This window comes from Lepidochelys kempii, chromosome 13, assembly GCF_965140265.1.
Source record: "Lepidochelys kempii isolate rLepKem1 chromosome 13, rLepKem1.hap2, whole genome shotgun sequence".
Classification (NCBI taxonomy): Eukaryota; Metazoa; Chordata; order Testudines; family Cheloniidae; genus Lepidochelys; species Lepidochelys kempii.
This window is the reverse complement of record NC_133268.1, coordinates 10714325-10733436: the sequence shown is the minus strand read 5'-3', so window position 1 is coordinate 10733436 and position 19112 is coordinate 10714325. Positions and strand designations below refer to the sequence as shown.

Below are 19112 nucleotides of genomic sequence, written 5' to 3'. Positions count from 1 at the left end.
GGACACACACACTCGAATATATAAAACCGATTTCTAAAAAACAAACTTCTATAAATTCGACCTTATTCCATAGTGTAGACATACCCTTAAACAGAATATTGCTATAAAGTCATGGATACTATTTCTATTCAGACCATCATTTTAGGGATGTAAATAGCACTGGTGTTGGCAGATGTTTAGATTTCATCCTCACTGCTGCTCAGTATTTGGAGCTTTGTATTGTAGCGATGAGACTATATTTTAGTGAGTTGTGGGCAATAGCATGGAGCTCTCATTGAAATCCATGGGAGTTTTGCTTGAAGATTGATGAGAGGATGTGGCATTTAACAATCACACCTTTATTTCAGAAACAGATGAGGATTTGGCTTGAGTTTGTTTGCCTCTGTGTCTAAAGCAGTCTTAAGATAAGAGAGCCGCACTCCTTCAAAATGGAATATAGGCACTTTTAGTGCCTCTGTGTCTGAACGGACACATTCCTCATGCCGCACAGAATTAACATTAGTTGAGGGAGAAGCAAATTCTTCCTCTCCACTTACTCTGCAACGTAAGTCTGATCGTACATTCCATACATAGGAAGAAAGCCCAGTGAATGGGAGTTTTGCCTATATGTGAGCAGGCTTTGTTAATAGGAAGATGAGCATAATGTGTGGAGTTGGATACTCCCCTGAAGCTTGTTTGAGTGACGGCGTATAAAAAAGGCCCTTTTTGAAATGAGTCCAGTGTGGCTGTAGCTGATACTGCAGGAGAGAGAGGGTTTCTGCCAGAGGCTGAGCCTAGAGGAACTGGAATAGGCTGTAGGCTGAACTTTCCAGTCTACATAAAATGCGTGAAATTGTGCATCTTCAGATTGGCCAATGTGGAAACCAAGTTGGAGCTAAGGTGAGAATTGTTTTTCAGTAACCATCATTAGTGGCAAATGATTTGGGACCATATGGGCAGTACAGGAGTGATTAAATACGGCCTGATGTGGGGTATCATGGAATTCTGTTCACAGGCAGCTTGAGAAGCATGAGAAGTGAAGGTGTAGATTTTAATGTAATAGGTACAAGCTTCTTCATCGGGCAAGTGCAAGGGCTGAGCATAAAACATCTGCAATAGTTACGTGACGATCTGGTTAGGTGAAGATTATCAGCATTCAAGGGAACTCAGTCCTGCCAAAACACATTGGAATGTGTGCGGGTAACTTATTTATACCAGTCTTGAAAAGTTCTCATGCAAATGTATTTGTCTAGCCAAACAATGTACTACCCCCCACACTCCATATGTTGCTGATCATAATAATTTATTTTAAAAGGTGTTTTACTTGACCTTAAAAAAAAATTACTTGACTTTGATAAATGAGTGAGTAGAATTGTCCCAGGTTGACAGACAGCAGAGTTAAGGTTCCAGACTGAAACTCCCCTTACAAAAGACAAATAAATGTATATTTATATTCACATAACTCTAAAACAACTGCATCAAGGACCAGAGTTCAGACCAAAAGCAATTAAAAAAAATCCTTAGATAAACCGATTCAACGATTTTTTAGAGATATATATACATAGAGATACATACCCTGGAAATAGCTTCACAGAGATTGCTGTTAAAGTGCGTTGTAGGGTATAAGATGGCTAATTTTTCAATGACCTTTGAGTGTCATATACTGCACATAAAATGCTATACAGTAAGTACCCTGCTAATTAAATACAAGCATTAACGCAGATGCAGCAATGATAGAAGGCATAAAAAGTAGACAGAACAGACAGGGAACACCTCTTTGCAGCAATCTAGATGGGGATGATATTAATGAAGAGGTTGTAGTGTATCCTGAAGTTTTACTGCCCCGGGGCTTTACGTGATGTCGTCAGCACTTAGGGTTAGGGTTCCTGCCATTGCTTGTGACTGTAACTTATTTTGTTTGTATGTGAAGAAAGAAATATTATTTAAGCGTAAACCTATATCATAGGCTGTGATGGAAATGGTTATATATTGTGTTCACAGGCTATGGGAGAAATACTGTTTGTGCTGCATGACTTTTGCAGGAGTTTTTCTCTTTAGTTGGAGTCTATCAAAATGACGTGTGACAATTCAGAAAAATTAGCTTTTTAGCAGATGGATAAAACAGAAAGATTGGGCCTGGATTTCTCACCCATCCACAGTGCCCACTGACTTCTTTCCCTGGGAAATGCAGGACTAGTCCGAGAGGAAATATTTTCTGAATGAAAAAGTCAGTGTGGCTTTTTAAAGGTGTATACACTTTACTCTCTCTCTTACACATCCACACATACTCAGAAACTCTGCTCTGCAAATTGCTGGTCTCTAGTAATGTTGGTGCAAAACACAATACAAGGGGCCATCATCTAGATTTGTTACATTTATAAATTTAAAATGAAGTTATGTGCTAAAGGCAAGAGACTTTTAAAATTAAACTAGCCTGCTCATGACAGAGGGTGTGACTGCATTAACACTGCTGTAGTGAGCTGCTTAGATAAGAGACTCCAGGGCTGGATGTATGCATGGAGGTCTAGATTGGAGTTTTGCTAATTTTGTTTTTTGATGATCTGTTCCTGTATGCTCTGAGCGTGTTGCCTTCAAGTCTGCCTCTTAAAAGAAAGCCGTGTTTATTTTGAATAGTTATGGGCCAGAAGCAAACTCCAGATCCAAACACTGTCAAATGTGTATCACTAAACCTGCATTACTAAAATTAAATATGATTCATTAGGAAAAGTGAAATGGCTTAGAATGTAAACTCAAGCTTGAACTCTTGAATGTATTTTCTGCATCTGCATCCCAGAATCTGACAATGTCTATGCCAGACTCCTTATTCTATTATCTTCAGACAAACCCAAACACAACTGCAGACCTAATGCCCATGCACAGTTACTTGGACTGTGTGTGCAACTGCATGTGGCAATGATCACTTATGTAGCTATCTGGTCCCATCGGTTTGGTATTGAGAGGTATGGAAGCTACACCTAAAGAAAGGGTGACTGAGTTCTGGTTGTAATGTGTAAACTTGTCTGACTCAGTTAGAATTCCTCCACACTCACTTCAGTGCTGGCCAATCCTCAAAAGCCACAGGCTGACCCTTACTATATGATCATATAGGCTGGGCCTGGTGCTACTTCCCTCAAAAATCAATGGGAGTCTTGCCATTGACTATAATGACCTTCTTTAGCCAACTTGCACAGTTGATGCCTAGAACTGTAAACACATATATGTTGACTTTTTGTGTGTGGCGCTTATTGATTTTGCTATTAATGCCTCTGGTGCATTTCATACGAGGCTGCTTGTATTAGGTAAGATGTTTTCCCCCTTGTTGCAGTGTTTATAGGTAAATGGTGGGACTGAAGAAGCGCTTACTTGATTGTACTTAGCCCTGTTTCTTTTTCAGTTCTGGGAAGTGATAAGTGATGAACATGGAATTGATGTCACTGGGAACTACCACGGTGATTCGCCACTGCAGCTTGAGAGAATTAATGTGTACTTCAACGAAGCTCATTGTAAGTGCTCAGGGTCTTTAATGGGTTGGCTGAGCAGATTCAACACGGGAGGGTTAAAATAAAAAACACTGTGGGTGGGTGGGATTTTCAAAGTCAGTGTTTTAGGAGCACAAGTCCCTAAATCGTTCTCCTAATCGTTCTCCTAAGTCACTTTGGTGCTTTAGAAAAATACCACCCTGTATCTTCTCTCCCTGTCGTGTAGTCCTAACTTGTTCTTACAAATCAAAGCTCCCACTGAAATCAACAAAAGTTTTCCCTATAAGCAGTAGAGGAGTGGGCCCAATGTTGATTGACCAATGAGGGTTTTTCCAGGTTGTGACGTTAGTTGATCTTCTGTACTTATTAAAGGGACTATCACTTCAATAGCATGGATTGCACTTTGCTCTGTTGTAGAATGTAGAATTTTTGTAGAATGTACTAACTGAAATGTCTAAACTGAGGAGATGTGATGTGATGGGCGTAAGATTTTGCCTGGCTACCTGTCAATGTATTCTTACTTTCCTTTTGCCACAGCCAAGAAGTTTGTGCCCCGTTCTATCTTGGTGGACTTGGAACCTGGAACCATGGACAGTGTACGATCCAGCAAAATAGGCCCACTCTTTCGACCTGACAATTTTATTCATGGTATGTGCAATATGTTGTTAATCATATAAATAGGACATTATGGGGATACTGCGAAGGTTGACAGACCCAGAATCCCAAACACAGGGTCTCCCTAAAATATATCGTTTTTGTTTGTTTGCTTGTTTTTAAAAGCATCCCTACATAAATCAAAACAGTATTCACCCTTAACACAGAATTGCTACAATAATGTTAGAGGGAGACCGTTATGGACAATTTTGTTTAAGTTTATGTCTGGGATAGTAATAAGAACTTAAATTGTTAAAACTGAATTTTTGAAATCTGATTCACTCTTCACTGTTAATTCTGTATACATTTAATTCAATTAAAACAGACTAATCAATTTCACTTTTCAGCCTTTGTCAGCTAATGCAAAACTGCAATGACTGGATCCCCCAAAATGCCTGGCAATGTTAAAATGCAAAAAAACAAAAACAAAACCCAACAACCCAGAACACTTTGCACAGGAATTTAAAACAAAATATTTCAAGAAATCATTTTTATTGTACCTTCAGATTTTGTAAAATGGGTTTATACAAAACCTAAGTTTTAGAAACATATACAGATGCCAGTGGGTCTTTAAAATCCCAGCTGCTAAGCTAAGCAACGCATCCTATTCAAAACAAGTTTTTCAAAATCTTAGCAGAATTTGTCTTTTTAATGTCAAGAAGTCAAATAATTAGAAAATAGTGTGCAAAATGTTGCAATTAACACCTAAAATTACAAAGATTGGAAGAGATAAGCAGATAAAAATTTCTGTTTTTCTCAGTTTACTTTTTGCATTTGAAAACCCTTTGTATATAGTCAGTGTCCATATTTCCTCTGTTGTGTGTAGGGTCCTTTTCTCACAGCAACGTGGAAGAGAAAACCATTTTTTTTTAAATTGGAAAGTATGCCAATAAAGCCATAGTGAAAATATAACATTCTGGGGAATAAGTAACATTCTGAATGTTTTTAGTTGCAGAAATAGTTAGGGTATTATGATTAAGGAGAGGTTTAGAGGGTTATTGAAAATCAAGATACAGGAGTTTTACCCTGGAACGGTTCTGGGTTCACAAAAGGGATGAGCCATAGATATTTTGTATCTGAAAAAGTTTAATAAATTCCCATTTGTTTTTTGTCTGTATTTGAAATGCAGCAACTTGTGCTAGTGCTATTGGAAACTTTGAGTGTGTAAGCAGCACGTAATAAAGAATTGTGTTACTATTGAAAATGGTAGCAATTTTGTATGAATTTAGAAATTTAGCAACTAACACCAGAACTGTGTTAAAATTCAAAAGAAGATAAATAGCAAAATAAGAAAATTCCATTTCTTCATAACAATTTTGGAGGAAACATATCAGTTTGTTGACTCTTTCCTGAACTGAATGTGGAAGAGAGGTGTGCAATTGCCTGTCTGGAGTTTGTCCAACCCAAGTTTTCCCAGATTCAGTGAATGCACATTACTCCTTAGTCAATGGGAATGATTAGACACTGGCCTCTTTAGAACACCTTTTTTTGTATTTGTGGGCAGTTATGATGTCTGTCCACTATGTCATTTGTCCTATGGCCTTTCTACATCTGTCAGTATTTGGCAGCATTCTTATTAATGACTTTTTACATTTGGTCTGGTAACATTGTGGCTGGTTTTCTGTAATTATATTCACAGGTAATTCAGGTGCTGGCAACAACTGGGCTAAAGGCCATTACACAGAAGGAGCTGAGCTGATTGACAGTGTAATGGATGTGGTCAGGAATGAGTGTGAGAGCTGTGATTGCCTGCAGGGGTTTCAGCTCATCCATTCACTTGGAGGAGGCACAGGATCTGGTATGGGCACACTCCTTATCAACAAAATCAGAGAAGAATACCCTGATAGGATTATTAATACTTTCAGCGTAGTGCCTTCACCCAAAGTATCAGACACAGTTGTAGAGCCATATAATGCCATACTGTCCATCCACCAGCTGATAGAGAACACAGATGACACCTTTTGTATTGACAATGAAGCTCTGTACGACATATGCTTTAGAACCCTAAAGCTCCGCAGCCCCACCTATGGTGACCTCAATCATCTGGTGTCCCTGACCATGAGTGGTGTCACCACCTCAGTCCGTTTTCCTGGTCAACTCAATGCAGATCTGAGGAAGCTGGCTGTCAACATGGTGCCTTTCCCTCGCCTGCACTTCTTTATGCCTGGCTTTGCTCCACTGACAGCTCGAGGCAGTCAGCAATACAGAGCCCTCTCGGTCCCAGAGCTTACCCAACAAATGTTTGATGCACGGAACATGATGGCAGCCTGTGACCCTCGTCATGGACGCTATTTGACTGTGGCATGCATCTTCAGAGGGCAGATGTCTACCAGAGAAGTGGATGAACAGTTGCTGGCTATCCAGACCAAAGATAGTGCCTACTTTGTGGAGTGGATCCCTAACAACGTGAAAGTGGCAGTGTGTGACATACCACCACGAGGGCTGAAGATGGCAGCCACCTTTATAGGCAACAACACAGCCATCCAAGAGCTCTTCATTAGAGTTTCTGAACAGTTCTCAGCTATGTTCAGACGGAAAGCATTTCTCCACTGGTATACTGGTGAAGGTATGGATGAGATGGAGTTTTCTGAAGCAGAAGGCAATACCAATGACTTGGTGTCTGAGTACCAACAGTATCAGGATGCCTCAGGAGATGTAGATGAATATAAAGAGGTAGAAGTGGAAGTTAACCAAGAACAAGAAACACTTGAAAAAGATTTTTAATATCAGAACACTATCCAAGAACACTTATTGAATGTACATCTTCTATTAAAAAGTAATACTCACCTACCTATCTGAAGGGAGAACTCTTAAAAGTATCTACCTTTCTCTATATTAAATCAAAGCATATCCACTGTATATATGAGTATAAAGTATTGTGACACTGAAATTAACACCCATAGTGCCTTTTCCTCATAAACAATGTCTGGTACAGCAAACCCCACAAAAATAACAACCACAAGAGCAAGTTGTGCTATGTCAGCCATCTTCACAATTCACTAGCTTTTAGAATGGTATAGTCAGATTCTGAATGTAACAGCGTGTTGTGTGTGACAAAAGTCATGACAATGAGTGTTGGTGTAATATGCTCTAAACTGTCATAACGTTTATGTATTCTCAGGCAAATGCAGATTTAGGTTTTACATTTGGGAATTTTAGAAGGATACATGTGTATTTATCCATCAGGTTATAACAGTAAGTACCTATTTTGTTCTGCACACCAATCAGCAAGCTGAATCAGTGTTTGTTAAGGAGTGTAGAAAAAAGTTTTAAGGTACCTTCTAAAACATTTCTTAACAGACTGAAAGAGTATTAACCAATAACATCACTTTCTTTTTGTTTTACATTATGGAAGATTTTTTGTATTCGCAATGTTTTTATATTTCATCTTCAATTACATATTTAGAGTGGTTTATATCAGCTCATAGTTTTGTGAACTTTATCTAGAAGTTTCTTTTGGTGCTGTCCCTCTCCCTTTAAAGAGTGTATTTATAACTTTTCCTCTTATTGTTTCATACAGTGAACTAAATAGAATGGTTTGCAGTTAGTTTGAGATGTAACCCCAATGTCACAATTCAGTTTACATAATTTAGGAAAGTTAAAAACAACAATGCATCTCACTCAAAGACAGATCCTGTTGCTAGCCATTGTGGTGGTGTTATCCATTCAATGCTATTTATAATATAGCAACTATTACTGTGGTGTTTTGATGTTTCCTGAATCATTCCCCCACTTTAAACAAATATTTAACAGTTTACTCAAATAATTTCTAAGACCTTTACAAGACTTTTTTGAAAATATTTTTCCTTGTCTATCAAATGTGCTTCATTAAAAGTTAAATCTCATAAAAAACAAATGTTTATGTTCCAGACAAATTTGAGCTTTTTTAAGTTTATGCATTATTTAAATAAAAAGAAAAGACAAAAATTGTTAGGTCATTTCTTTCCCATCCTTTCAAGCTCTAACTTTGCCACTTGCTTGGAGATGAAATAATTAACTTTTCTAGGGTAGAACCTGAAAAGATGAATGCAAGTCGCATTAATATGCAATTCCACTTAACACATGAACACTTTAAAATCTTACAGCCAGTGGCTATTAGAATCAACTACAGAATCATAGTTCAGTTGTGTATGTTCTGAAAGTATTTTAAAAATGTGATTTCATCTGTCTTTTTATGGTCTGTACCAACGAACTGACTCCATTCTCTTCCAATGAGAGGTGAATGGCAAGGTGACTTAACTAAGACTTGCTGTGCAAATGGGTTACGACTACGTATGTTGATTACTCAGTCTCCACTGCGATGCTAAGAGTAGGGTAAGCCCCATCATGAATGGATAAAAGACATTTATTTTTCTCAGCCCAAACCACAAAACTTGGTTACTACTTATCTGGGAAATAAGACAATCGAGCCAGTTATCTGTGGAAGAGCCAGGTCTGACCTGTTTATAAGAGTCTCTTGCTTCAAATGCAGACAACATGGTCCACAGCATTCCCTCTGTCAGAAAAGGGTCATTAAACAAAAGGTGACATTTTCAAATGAGCCTGATTTAGGAGCACAAGTCCCAGTGGCTTGGGAAGAACTGCAACTTTAACCCAGTTTGTTCACTACATTGAACACAGTGTGCCTTGTCTACACAAGGCTTTTCAAACATGTTAGCTAGCACATATTAGCAAACATCACAACTTTACATCCTAAGCTAGAAAAAGTTTTAGGCTGTTTGGAAAATCCCAGCCAAAGTGTCTCTCTCTGAGCACTAAGCTTTTCACTCATACTCACTCCCAAGTCAGAAACTGAATCTGTACCATTACTCTTCTGAGCCACAGCTTAGGTTAGTCTGAAAGTCTCCAAGGAACAGGTTCTCCTGCAGTAGTTCATTTGCGCAATGACCTGCTCTGTCACATCTAGAGCTCTACTCTTTGGCCTTCTGTTTTGAGAAATGGAACTTGAAATTTGTCTAGATAACTGTATTACAAGCCAAGCAGCACTATGAAGTTTATACATGCCTTTAAGGTAACTTTTTCCTTCTGTAAAAAATTCATATACAAGGAACCAAGAACATTAAAAACTTGTTCAAGATTTGTGTACTGTCCAGAACAAAATGCTTGACGCTTCAGTTGCATTAGTCTGGTCATACAAGTGAACACACTCAGTGACCCAGCTATTCTGTACACCTAAACTTGGACACTGTTACATAGCTCACACATTCTGTTGCTGAATGATTAACTTTGAAAGGACTCCTGTAGCAAAGAGATAAGTAACAAGCTAGGAGTATGAAAGCCTCAATGACACTGAATTATTTTTAAAGATGCTGTCTTTTAATGAAAACTAGTTGTTCTACTTAGTGACAATTCTGCATATGCTATTTCCATTTTCTTATCATTATATGCGAACAGGAATAGCTGAACGAAGTCAGAATCTTAGATGGCGTGTATCTACTTCATCTGAATTAGGATAGGTTAGCAAAGTTGTGGGCCATACAGTCCACCTTCTAGCTGAGACACCCCTTTGCTGTTTGCTATTTCCCCTATACTCCCATACTGCTCTATTTTTGGTGAACACATTTGAGTATCCTATCCTTTTATGACTGTCATTACTGTCAGTGAAACTGTCAACTTACAAGAAATGACCCATAGAATTGGTTGTGGTGTATACCCCACCTTCCTGTTATTTTGCCCACACAATGATGTGTGAGTGCTGACGAATGTTCAAGTATTAAAGATAGGACCAGAGCATCAGATGTTATTAAATTTATATAGAACATTTGTACCTTTAGAGACTAGACAACTAGACACTGGGGGAAGGGGTAGTAATGGAATGGTACAAAAAAACCTCAGACACTGTACTTAGTACTGGGGTTGTCAGAGTTGTGATTTCAGTAACAAAAAAACATGAGATGCACTTTATTAGTCAAATTCATGTTTTGTCACCTTCTACTGGAACACTGTGGGTTCTTACTGTTTCCTGTAGCTACAATGAAAAGGTTAGCTGATCGATGGTAGGGCCACTCAACCACCATGGAAACCTCCACCCCATAGTGTCTTTCTAACTGCCCCATAAAACATAGCAACCCGGAAGATTCAGCAAGTGTGGCAAAAAATACCATGTACAAGGCACCCATAATTTTCAAGTGTTTGAGTAGAGTTTAACTGTGATTGTTGCATAAATTTCAAGAGAAAAAAAAAAGTGAGATTTTAAAAAGCAAGCAATGTGTTTTAGAACAGGCCTGGGCAAACCACGGTCTGCACCATGCGGCTCGGCCCCGCTCCAGCCAGGGCACTGGGTCGGTGGCTGGACCACACTGCTTGGCCCCACTCTGGCCAAGGTGCTGGGTTGGAGGTCATATCACACAGCTTGGCCCCACTCTGGCCACAGGATGAGGGCCGCCCCACGCAGCTTGGCCCTGCTCTGGTGCTCCAGCTGGGGTGCAGGGTCGGGGGCCACATCACATGGCTCCTGGAAGCCGCGGCATTGACCCGCTCCGGCTCCTACATGCTCCAATGGGAGCTGAAGGGGCAGTGCCAGCAGATGGGGCAGCGTGCAGAGCCACCTGGCCGCACCAGAGCCAGAGAAGGGATATGCCACCGCTTCTGGGAGCCACTTGAGGTAAGCACTGCTCAGAGCCTGTGCCTCTCTCCACACCCCAACCCCCTGCCCCAGCCCTGATCCCCCTCCCACTCTCCAAGCCCCTCAATCCCAGCCCGGAGCACCCTCCTGCACACCAAACCTCTCATCCCAAGCCCCACCCACGCCCACACCCCCAGCTGGAATTTACACCCCTTCCTGCACCCCAGCCCCATAACCCTCCTGCCCTCCAAACCCCTCAATCCCAGCCCAGAGCACCCTCCTACACCCCAAACTCATCCTCATTAAAGTCTATGAGCTTGAATTGTTTCCACATTGACTGCTTTTTAAAAATAATTGCAATTTAGTAAAATTCTTGTGTCTTCAATAGCATGCCTGGAATTTTTTCTTTTTAAATATTTCTAGAATTTTCTGCTTCCTTGCTGAGGTTTTTAAACAGACTTTTCCCGCAAGGAACAGTTCTTAGGGCCACACACATTTTGTGCACATACATAACCTCAATCCTGACCTCACTTGCTAAGCAACCTGGGAAGTAGATATCTATGCAGTGAAAGGGGCTTCCTTGGGACTTTGTGGAGAAAAGTTCCCTTTCCTTGTGTAGGCATTCTGGGAAAGAAGACACCCTGCTGGTTCTAAACTCAGAAAGAGTAATGCTATTGCTGTTACTTATGAACACCCTTTAGTACAATCCAGAAAAACAGGAGAGCTCCTTTCAGACCAAGGAATGAAAGTAATGTTCAACATATGAAATCCCTTCAGAGGAAACTAAAGTACGCTAACAGAATGGTTTCCATTTCTTTCCATACACAGCTATGACACTTGCCAATAGAAGACTATAACAGGTGTTAAACTGAAGTAAATTATAACCTTCAGAGGGAAATTTGGTCTTTAGATATCACACATTTTAGAACTGTTAATGTGTCCAAAAATTTACCATTTCTTGAATGTAGAAGTTTGTTTAATGCTTGTAGTGAATTGGGAACATCAAGTCCTAAAGATAATCTGTAAAGAACCTGGATTTGTGCCTTTATTTTCCCCCGTTTTTTTTACTTTCAAAATACCAGGAATGTCAACTCTGGTATCCTTGGGTTTTGGTAGTAGACTTCTTGGGAGTGAAGGGGTATCACAGAACATGTTTATTGTGAGCTCCTCAAAGGAGACAGATGCCTTTTTGTAAAGATTGAATACCTTTCTCCAAGATGTTCATTAGTCACTGAAGGTAAATAGTTGAGTAGTCAAACAAACAAAAAACCCTCTTCCCCTCTCAGCTTTTATTAAACTCCTCAAAATTCACCATTTTATTCGTTTTGCAGTAATTAAGCCATCTAAAGTAGAGGAAGCATGAATTTCCAATATAAAAGCCACTAAAATTCCTTTAAGAAGAAGTTTAATAATTTGTCTCACACACAAAAAGTAAAAGTAAATGCCCCTTCCAAAGATAGTAACTCATGCTTTCAAAGAGAAACCATAATAGCTTCTATGGTCATGGTGAACTAAAAGTTCAGTTTATTAATTAGCATGTTGATTTACACATGCAGACAGATTTTATAGCTAACATGGAGAGACTACATTGCACATCTGCAGACCCATAACCTTGTCTTCACTTGATAGTTTGTCCATACAGTTCATCACAGGGCCAATCCTATGAGAGATTTAAAGAACATAATAAGTCTCACTAGCTCAATGAACAATGATTTATTCAACATGGAACAGCGTCAACATAAAGAGACCCACCCATGAATACGACACTGAGTGGTTAGGGCACTCAACTGTTCAAATCCCTGCTCCAATTTGGGGATTCAAACTAGGAGCTCCCACCTCCCAAGTAAGTGCCCAATTTGTAAATCTAGCCCTTTGTGTTCAGAGGACAACAAAACACTAAGACTGAAGTTATTTACTTTGTCAACCTTTGTAACGGATGATCCTAGTTCAGTTGTTTGTATTTATCTGCAAATTTTTAGATAACATTGCTCCAACTTCTTGAATAGTGACACTATGCAGACATGGTTACTATCAACATAAATACAATGGAAGTTTTGCCCATGATGCTGAAGGAAAACATGGCACCTTTACTGAGAAAGATAGATCTCTCAGACTGCAGTTCTAGTCACATGACTTCATGTATTCTTTGGCCAGTTTTGACTAGCCAGGCTAAATCAGACACACACACACACACACACTAGATTTCTCATCAATAGTCATTCCAGTCCATAGATAGCTGGAAAAACGCATCTTTAATTGCTTGCAGTGTACATACCCTTACAAGTGAAGGGACAAGTAGTATCCACCTTTCACAAGGATAAAACATTTGCTCAACAGAAAAACAATGTAGTGGAGATTAAGTTGCCTGTTAACCATCTGGGGAAGAGTTATTTAGGAATGAACTTTGGCTCTGTGTGCTAGGTTGGGCGGGGCAGAGTTTAGATTCCAAATCAATTGCTTGGTCTTGTTCAAATGAAGTGGAGAAACTTTTTAAAAAACAAAAAAACACCACACAAGAGGGGAACCCCCCCCCCACAAAACAGCTATTCAAGCTAAAACCTTTTAAGCCGCCTGTAACAGTTTGACCCAACCAGACACAAATAGAGCTCAAAGTCCCCACAACCTAAACTCTTGTTTGAGGGCTGAGAGGATCTCATTTTACTGAGCTGAGATTAAATAGTTTCCTCCTATCCCTGAACCAACTGGTAGTCCAAGAAATCTGCACACAGCTCCAATATGCTACTCAACAGCCTATGCAACCAGTCTTATGCACTAAGATCTGGGCTACACTTTCTGCACAGCGTACAAGCTACTTGCAGGTTTTAGATTGTTGTTAACCTGAAAGGTAATATGAGAGGATTCCTCAATATCACTCACCTTGAGAAGAAGTTAGGAACCTATAATAAGGGATCCAAAAAACCCTTCCCATACTATTTACTTACATCTTACTCCTTTTTAGGTTTCACTATTTTTATAGTGGCCACAGCAGCTTTTTCTGCCTCAGCTTTGTATTGTGGTTTCATTGCTGCTCTGACAGCCTTGGCACAGATCTGGGAATAGCGGATGTAGCTGAAAAGAGGAAACAAAAGGATGAAAATCAGGTGGGGCCCAAGAATTAACATAATCAGCTCCAGGGACTCTAACAGCAGCCGAAGGTGGTGCCAACAACTGTACTGCCATGTTTTTAGGCAGTTCCCTCTGTTGCGGGCCCTTCCTGGCGAGGCCCCCTCCTCTGCCTGGTGAGGAGCCAGAACCTCGCCAGTCAGTGGGTGTGATCGCACGGGAAGGGGGGGGGGTCGACAGGCTCTCGCCGTTGGCCCCACGAGGCCGAGGGGGCTGAAGCTAGGGGTGTGGCAGCACCTCCTGGCTCGAAATTGTTCCATCGCATACAGGGTTTGCGGTTTCCTTCAATGGCTTTCAGCTCCCTCACTACAGAATTTGTTCCAGAGCAACACTCGGGATCGCTCCCTAGCTCGGCAGCGGCCAGGCGGGGCTCCCAACCTCGGCTCTCCAGGGGCCTCCTCCCCGCCCCGCCGCGCCTGGACCCCAGGCGGCCACGGGGCACCCCTCCGCTCGGGGACACTGAGGCGCCTCCGAGCCAGGCCTCAGCGCTCCCCCCGCAGCCGCAGGAGACGGGGATATAAGGCAGGCGCGGGCTGGCCGCGAGCAGCCGGTACCTGAGCCCGGCCTGTCTCCAGTACGCCACCATGGCTGCGGTTCCGGGGCCTCAGGGCGCGAGCAGCCGCGACCCCCCAAGCACCAAGGTCAGCGCGCACCGGAACAAGAAAGGCCGAGAAACTCGCCGGTAACCAATCAGAAGCCGTCCCATTTCACCAATCAAAGTTTACATCACCTCAAGGAACTCGGCCAATCGCGGCCAACTAGCTCTTCCCACCAATCACAACACGATTCCCCTGTGCCGCCAATCAGAGGGCGGAGTGACCTGGCACCGCCCCGTTTGCTGCCGGGTTTGGCCGCAAAGCGGTGCGGGCAGGCGGCAGGCGGGCGCTCGTGGCAACCAGCGGCCCCTGACGGGCCTGGGTGTGCGGCTGCGGCGGCAAGAAATCCCCGGCCTAGCACCTGTGGCACTGCCCAGCCACCACGGGTCCATGTCGCGCCCCGAGCCCCTGCAGGCGAAATCTCACCGAGGCTGAGCCAGTCAGCGCAGGGCTGCTAAAGCAGCCCGGGGTTTGCCCCCAGCGCTAGCCCCGAGGGGGCGTGCCCCAAGCCCCGCTCAGTCCAGGGCGGAGCGCCGCCTCCACAGCCCTGGCAAGGTTGTGCGAACACGATAACCCCCGCATGGGCGTCGTTAACCTAAAACCCCACACTTCTGTCTGAAGTCTGCCTCACCTACTGCTGCCCCAGGTGACACCCAAGATCTCGGTCACTGAACGAGATTAGGGGAAAACATCCTTTCCTTTCTGTTTCTTGGTGCATTCAAGAATGCCTTGGGGGCAGTCAGTTCCACTCTTCCCTGATCAATGGCTAATTAGGACCCGATTCAGGGTTTCATAAAGCCAAAGGAGGCCCACCTGCAGGGAACAGTTTACAGGATCAGGGCCTTTTGCCCCTGTTGCTTTGTGTGGGTCTTTAACACAGCAACCAGAGAGAGAGGGGGAAAAACCACACTAAAATTGGGGAAGGGGATGTAAGGGTAGGTGTGGTATCCAGAACTCTCTTGAAATTGACTAGATTTCAAGTTGACTGTGTTCACTGAAGAATATATTTTTATGAAAATGGTTTCTAATGTTCAACAATCTGTGGGTATTGTTAACCCTAGACACCACAGCCCCAATCCTGACAACTGTCTCTGGGCTGGCAGACCTCGGACCTGCATAGGTTTCAGAGTAGCAGCCCTGTTAGTCTGTATCTGCCAAAAGAAAAGGAGTACTTGTGGCACCTTAGAGACTAACATTTCTTTGAGCATAAGCTGTAGCTCACGAAAGCTTATGCTCAGGTAACTATGTTAGTCTCTAAGGTGCCACAAGTACTCCTTTTCTTTTTGCTGACCTGCATAATGTTTCAAACACTAACGGAGGGCTACATGAGTTCAGAGGTCTGTCTAAAGTTTCAGGATCAGGGCCTAGGTTTTTCATTTCTAAAACCACTGCCAATAACTTGCTTGAAAATCACCAAAAGTTAGGACAAAATAAAACAGAAAGGAAATCATAATTATTTTCTACAAGGCTGGAGAACAGTGGATGGTCTTATTCATCACATAATGGCATCTTACATTTATATAACACTTTTCAGTAGAAAGAAAAGGAGGACTTGTGGCACCTTAGAGACTAACCAATTTATTAGAGCATAAGCTTTCGTGAGCTACAGCTCACTTCTTCAGATGCATATCGTGGAAACTGCAGCAGGCTTTATATATACACAGAGAATATGAAACAATACCTATTCCCACCCCACTGTCCTGCTGGTAATAGCTTATCTAAAGTGATTTCCAGCACAAATCCAGGTTTTCTCACCCTCCACCCCCCCACACAAATTCACTCTCCTGCTGGTGATAGCCCATCCAAAGTGATAACTCTTTACACAATGTGCATGACAATTAAGCTGGGCTATTTCCTGCATAAATCCAGGTTCTCACATCCCCCCCCACCCCCATACACACACAAACTCACTCTCCTGCTGGTAATAGCTCATCCAAACTGACCACTCTTCAAGTTAAAATCCAAGTTAAACCAGAACATCTGGGGGGGGGGGGGTAGGAAAAAACAAGAGGAAACAGGCTACCTTGCATAATGACTTAGCCACTCCAAGTCTCTATTTAAGCCTAAATTAATAGTATCCAATTTGCAAATGAATTCCAATTCAGCAGTTTCTCGCTGGAGTCTGGATTTGAAGTTTTTTTGTTTTAAGATAGCGACCTTCATGTCTGTGATCGCGTGACCAGAGAGATTGAAGTGTTCTCCGACTGGTTTATGAATGTTATAATTCTTGACATCTGATTTGTGTCCATTTATTCTTTTACGTAGAGACTGTCCAGTTTGACCAATGTACATGGCAGAGGGGCATTGCTGGCACATGATGGCATATATCACATTGGTGGATGTCCACCAATCCACCAATGTGATATATGCCATCATGTGCCAGCAATGCCCCTCTGCCATGTACATTGGTCAAACTGGACAGTCTCTACGTAAAAGAATAAATGGACACAAATCAGATGTCAAGAATTATAACATTCATAAACCAGTCGGAGAACACTTCAATCTCTCTGGTCACGCGATCACAGACATGAAGGTCGCTATCTTAAAACAAAAAAACTTCAAATCCAGACTCCAGCGAGAAACTGCTGAATTGGAATTCATTTGCAAATTGGATACTATTAATTTAGGCTTAAATAGAGACTTGGAGTGGCTAAGTCATTATGCAAGGTAGCCTGTTTCCTCTTGTTTTTTCCTACCCCCCCCCCCCCCAGATGTTCTGGTTTAACTTGGATTTTAACTTGAAGAGTGGTCAGTTTGGATGAGCTATTACCAGCAGGAGAGTGAGTTTGTGTGTGTATGGGGGTGGGGGGGATGTGAGAACCTGGATTTATGCAGGAAATAGCCCAGCTTAATTGTCATGCACATTGTGTAAAGAGTTATCACTTTGGATGGGCTATCACCAGCAGGAGAGTGAATTTGTGGGGGGGGGGTGGAGGGTGAGAAAACCTGGATTTGTGCTGGAAATCACTTTAGATAAGCTATTACCAGCAGGACAGTGGGGTGGGAATAGGTATTGTTTCATATTCTCTGTGTATATATAAAGCCTGCTGCAGTTTCCACGATATGCATCTGAAGAAGTGAGCTGTAGCTCACGAAAGCTTATGCTCTAATAAATTGGTTAGTTTCTAAGGTGCCACAAGTCCTCCTTTTCTTTTTGCGAATACAGACTAACACGGCTGTTACTCTGAAACTTTTCAGTAGGGTTTTAGATTACAACTGACTAAAATATAGCTGAAGCAAACATCTGAGATATGCTTTTATAAAATACACATAACCCACGCCCAGATAATCATATCTGAAGAGCTGAAAATTGTTAGCAAAGGTGTCCGCAGACCCTAAAATTCTCCCACACTCACTGAGACCTCATCCTTGGGAAAGTGAGGCTTTAAAAGGGTCCTCCTTTATATAGAACAAAAGAAAGCTGTCTTTTTAATATTTGTATACTCCTGAAAACTATACCCATCATTTGCCTAAACATAGACATGGAAAGGAGGGAAAATATATACCACTAACCTGAAACCCTAATTTAATCATTTTCTACAGTGGCCTGAAAACAGTGGGTTACTTTACATATATAACAACAATTTAAAAAAAGATGGATGCAAGCACGCCCTCCTGCAAATTGAAGGTCAGAAATTTGAGGATGAATCTCTGAGCTTCCCTTATGGAGCCTGAGCCAAAGCTCATGTAAATCAATGGGCTTTGGATCAACATAGGTGTTAGGGAATCCCTGAAGACCTGTGCCATTCATGCAGATTCACTGTTCTTCCATGGCTCTTCTGGGCTACGCTGCAGTCTGTCTCCATAAAAGCTACACTGCAAAAATTTCCTCAGTAGAGACTGCTCCTTGTAATGCCTTCAAAGGAAACTTCTCAAGTGTGAAGTAGCTCCACTATGAAGTGAAGCCTCAAGCAGATTTAGTGCTGGTTGCCTTCTGAGATGACATATGCATGTTGGTCTGCTCCTGGTGCAGGGGTTCTGGGAAGGGGCAGAGACGGTGCTATGGAGATGGATTTAAACTGGACATGATCTGAAAACCAGCCTCTCTATCATCCTTTCAGAGCTGTTGCCAGAAAAGCAGTATTTGAATGGTTCATCATGGAAGCAAAGCCTATTTCATTCCATCAGAGAGAAGCAGGACACTGCACTTGGCAAATCCAATAAACATATCAACTTATTAGTGTGTCTGTCTCACACACAGAAGTCTCTACATGGCAAAGAACAGGTCATTTCCCAATGCACTAGAGCTTCCACTTGGTCTAAAAACCATGATAATAAAAAATTCATACATGATAAGAATGACAACATAGCTTCCCCAGAATCCAAACCTGAGCTTGGTGGATAGCACTGATGAAAGATGAGAGACTCAGTCCTGGAGACATCTGTTCATGCACAGATACACACAGTTACACAGCATGTACAGCAAAGGCAGTAAAAGTGAAAACGTGTCCATTTTGCCACACCAGTGTGCCTGAAAACCCTATAAGTCTGGAAGGAGGAGTTCACATTGCCTACTTGACCTTTCCATAGCGATTGCTAGCAAGGGTTCCAATTAGTGCTACTGGTGATTATTGTGTGTGTTTTAAGGTGGACACTTATCTATACAGAACTGAACTTGACCAGCTCATTTCACCTAAGCCACTAATTTGCTGATTTTTAAGAGGCTACTCAACAGCTTGACATCATTGCAGCAGTTGAAGTCAAACTTAATTTTTA

The 19112-nt window shown here is 41.9% G+C and overlaps 2 protein-coding genes across 3 annotated transcripts in view; one reads left to right on the top strand and one right to left on the bottom strand.

The window, feature by feature from the left end:
• The first annotated feature begins 680 nt into the window (after positions 1-680).
• Positions 681-19112, top strand: part of TUBB1 (tubulin beta 1 class VI) — a 35159-nt gene continuing 16727 nt past the window's right edge. Inside the window, exons 1-4 of one of the 2 annotated variants that reach the window (XR_012154656.1) lie at positions 681-879; positions 3374-3482; positions 3996-4106; positions 5752-7307. Coding sequence is in view for 1 of the 2 variants with exons in the window: in XM_073309209.1 (XP_073165310.1) it covers positions 823-879; positions 3374-3482; positions 3996-4106; positions 5752-6836 (1362 nt within the window). In the remaining variant the exon portion in view is untranslated. Of the gene's footprint in view, positions 880-3373; positions 3483-3995; positions 4107-5751; positions 10198-19112 lie in introns of those variants that run through there. The other variant, XM_073309209.1, reaches the window with a different exon arrangement.
• On the bottom strand, positions 12171-14484 carry ATP5F1E (ATP synthase F1 subunit epsilon). The gene is made up of 3 exons (XM_073309213.1): positions 14355-14484; positions 13620-13746; positions 12171-12337 (listed from the first exon to the last, which is right to left on the bottom strand). Exons 1-2 carry the CDS (start codon positions 14384-14386, stop codon positions 13623-13625), a joined length of 156 nt encoding a protein of 51 aa, XP_073165314.1. The 5' UTR covers positions 14387-14484; the 3' UTR covers positions 12171-12337; positions 13620-13622.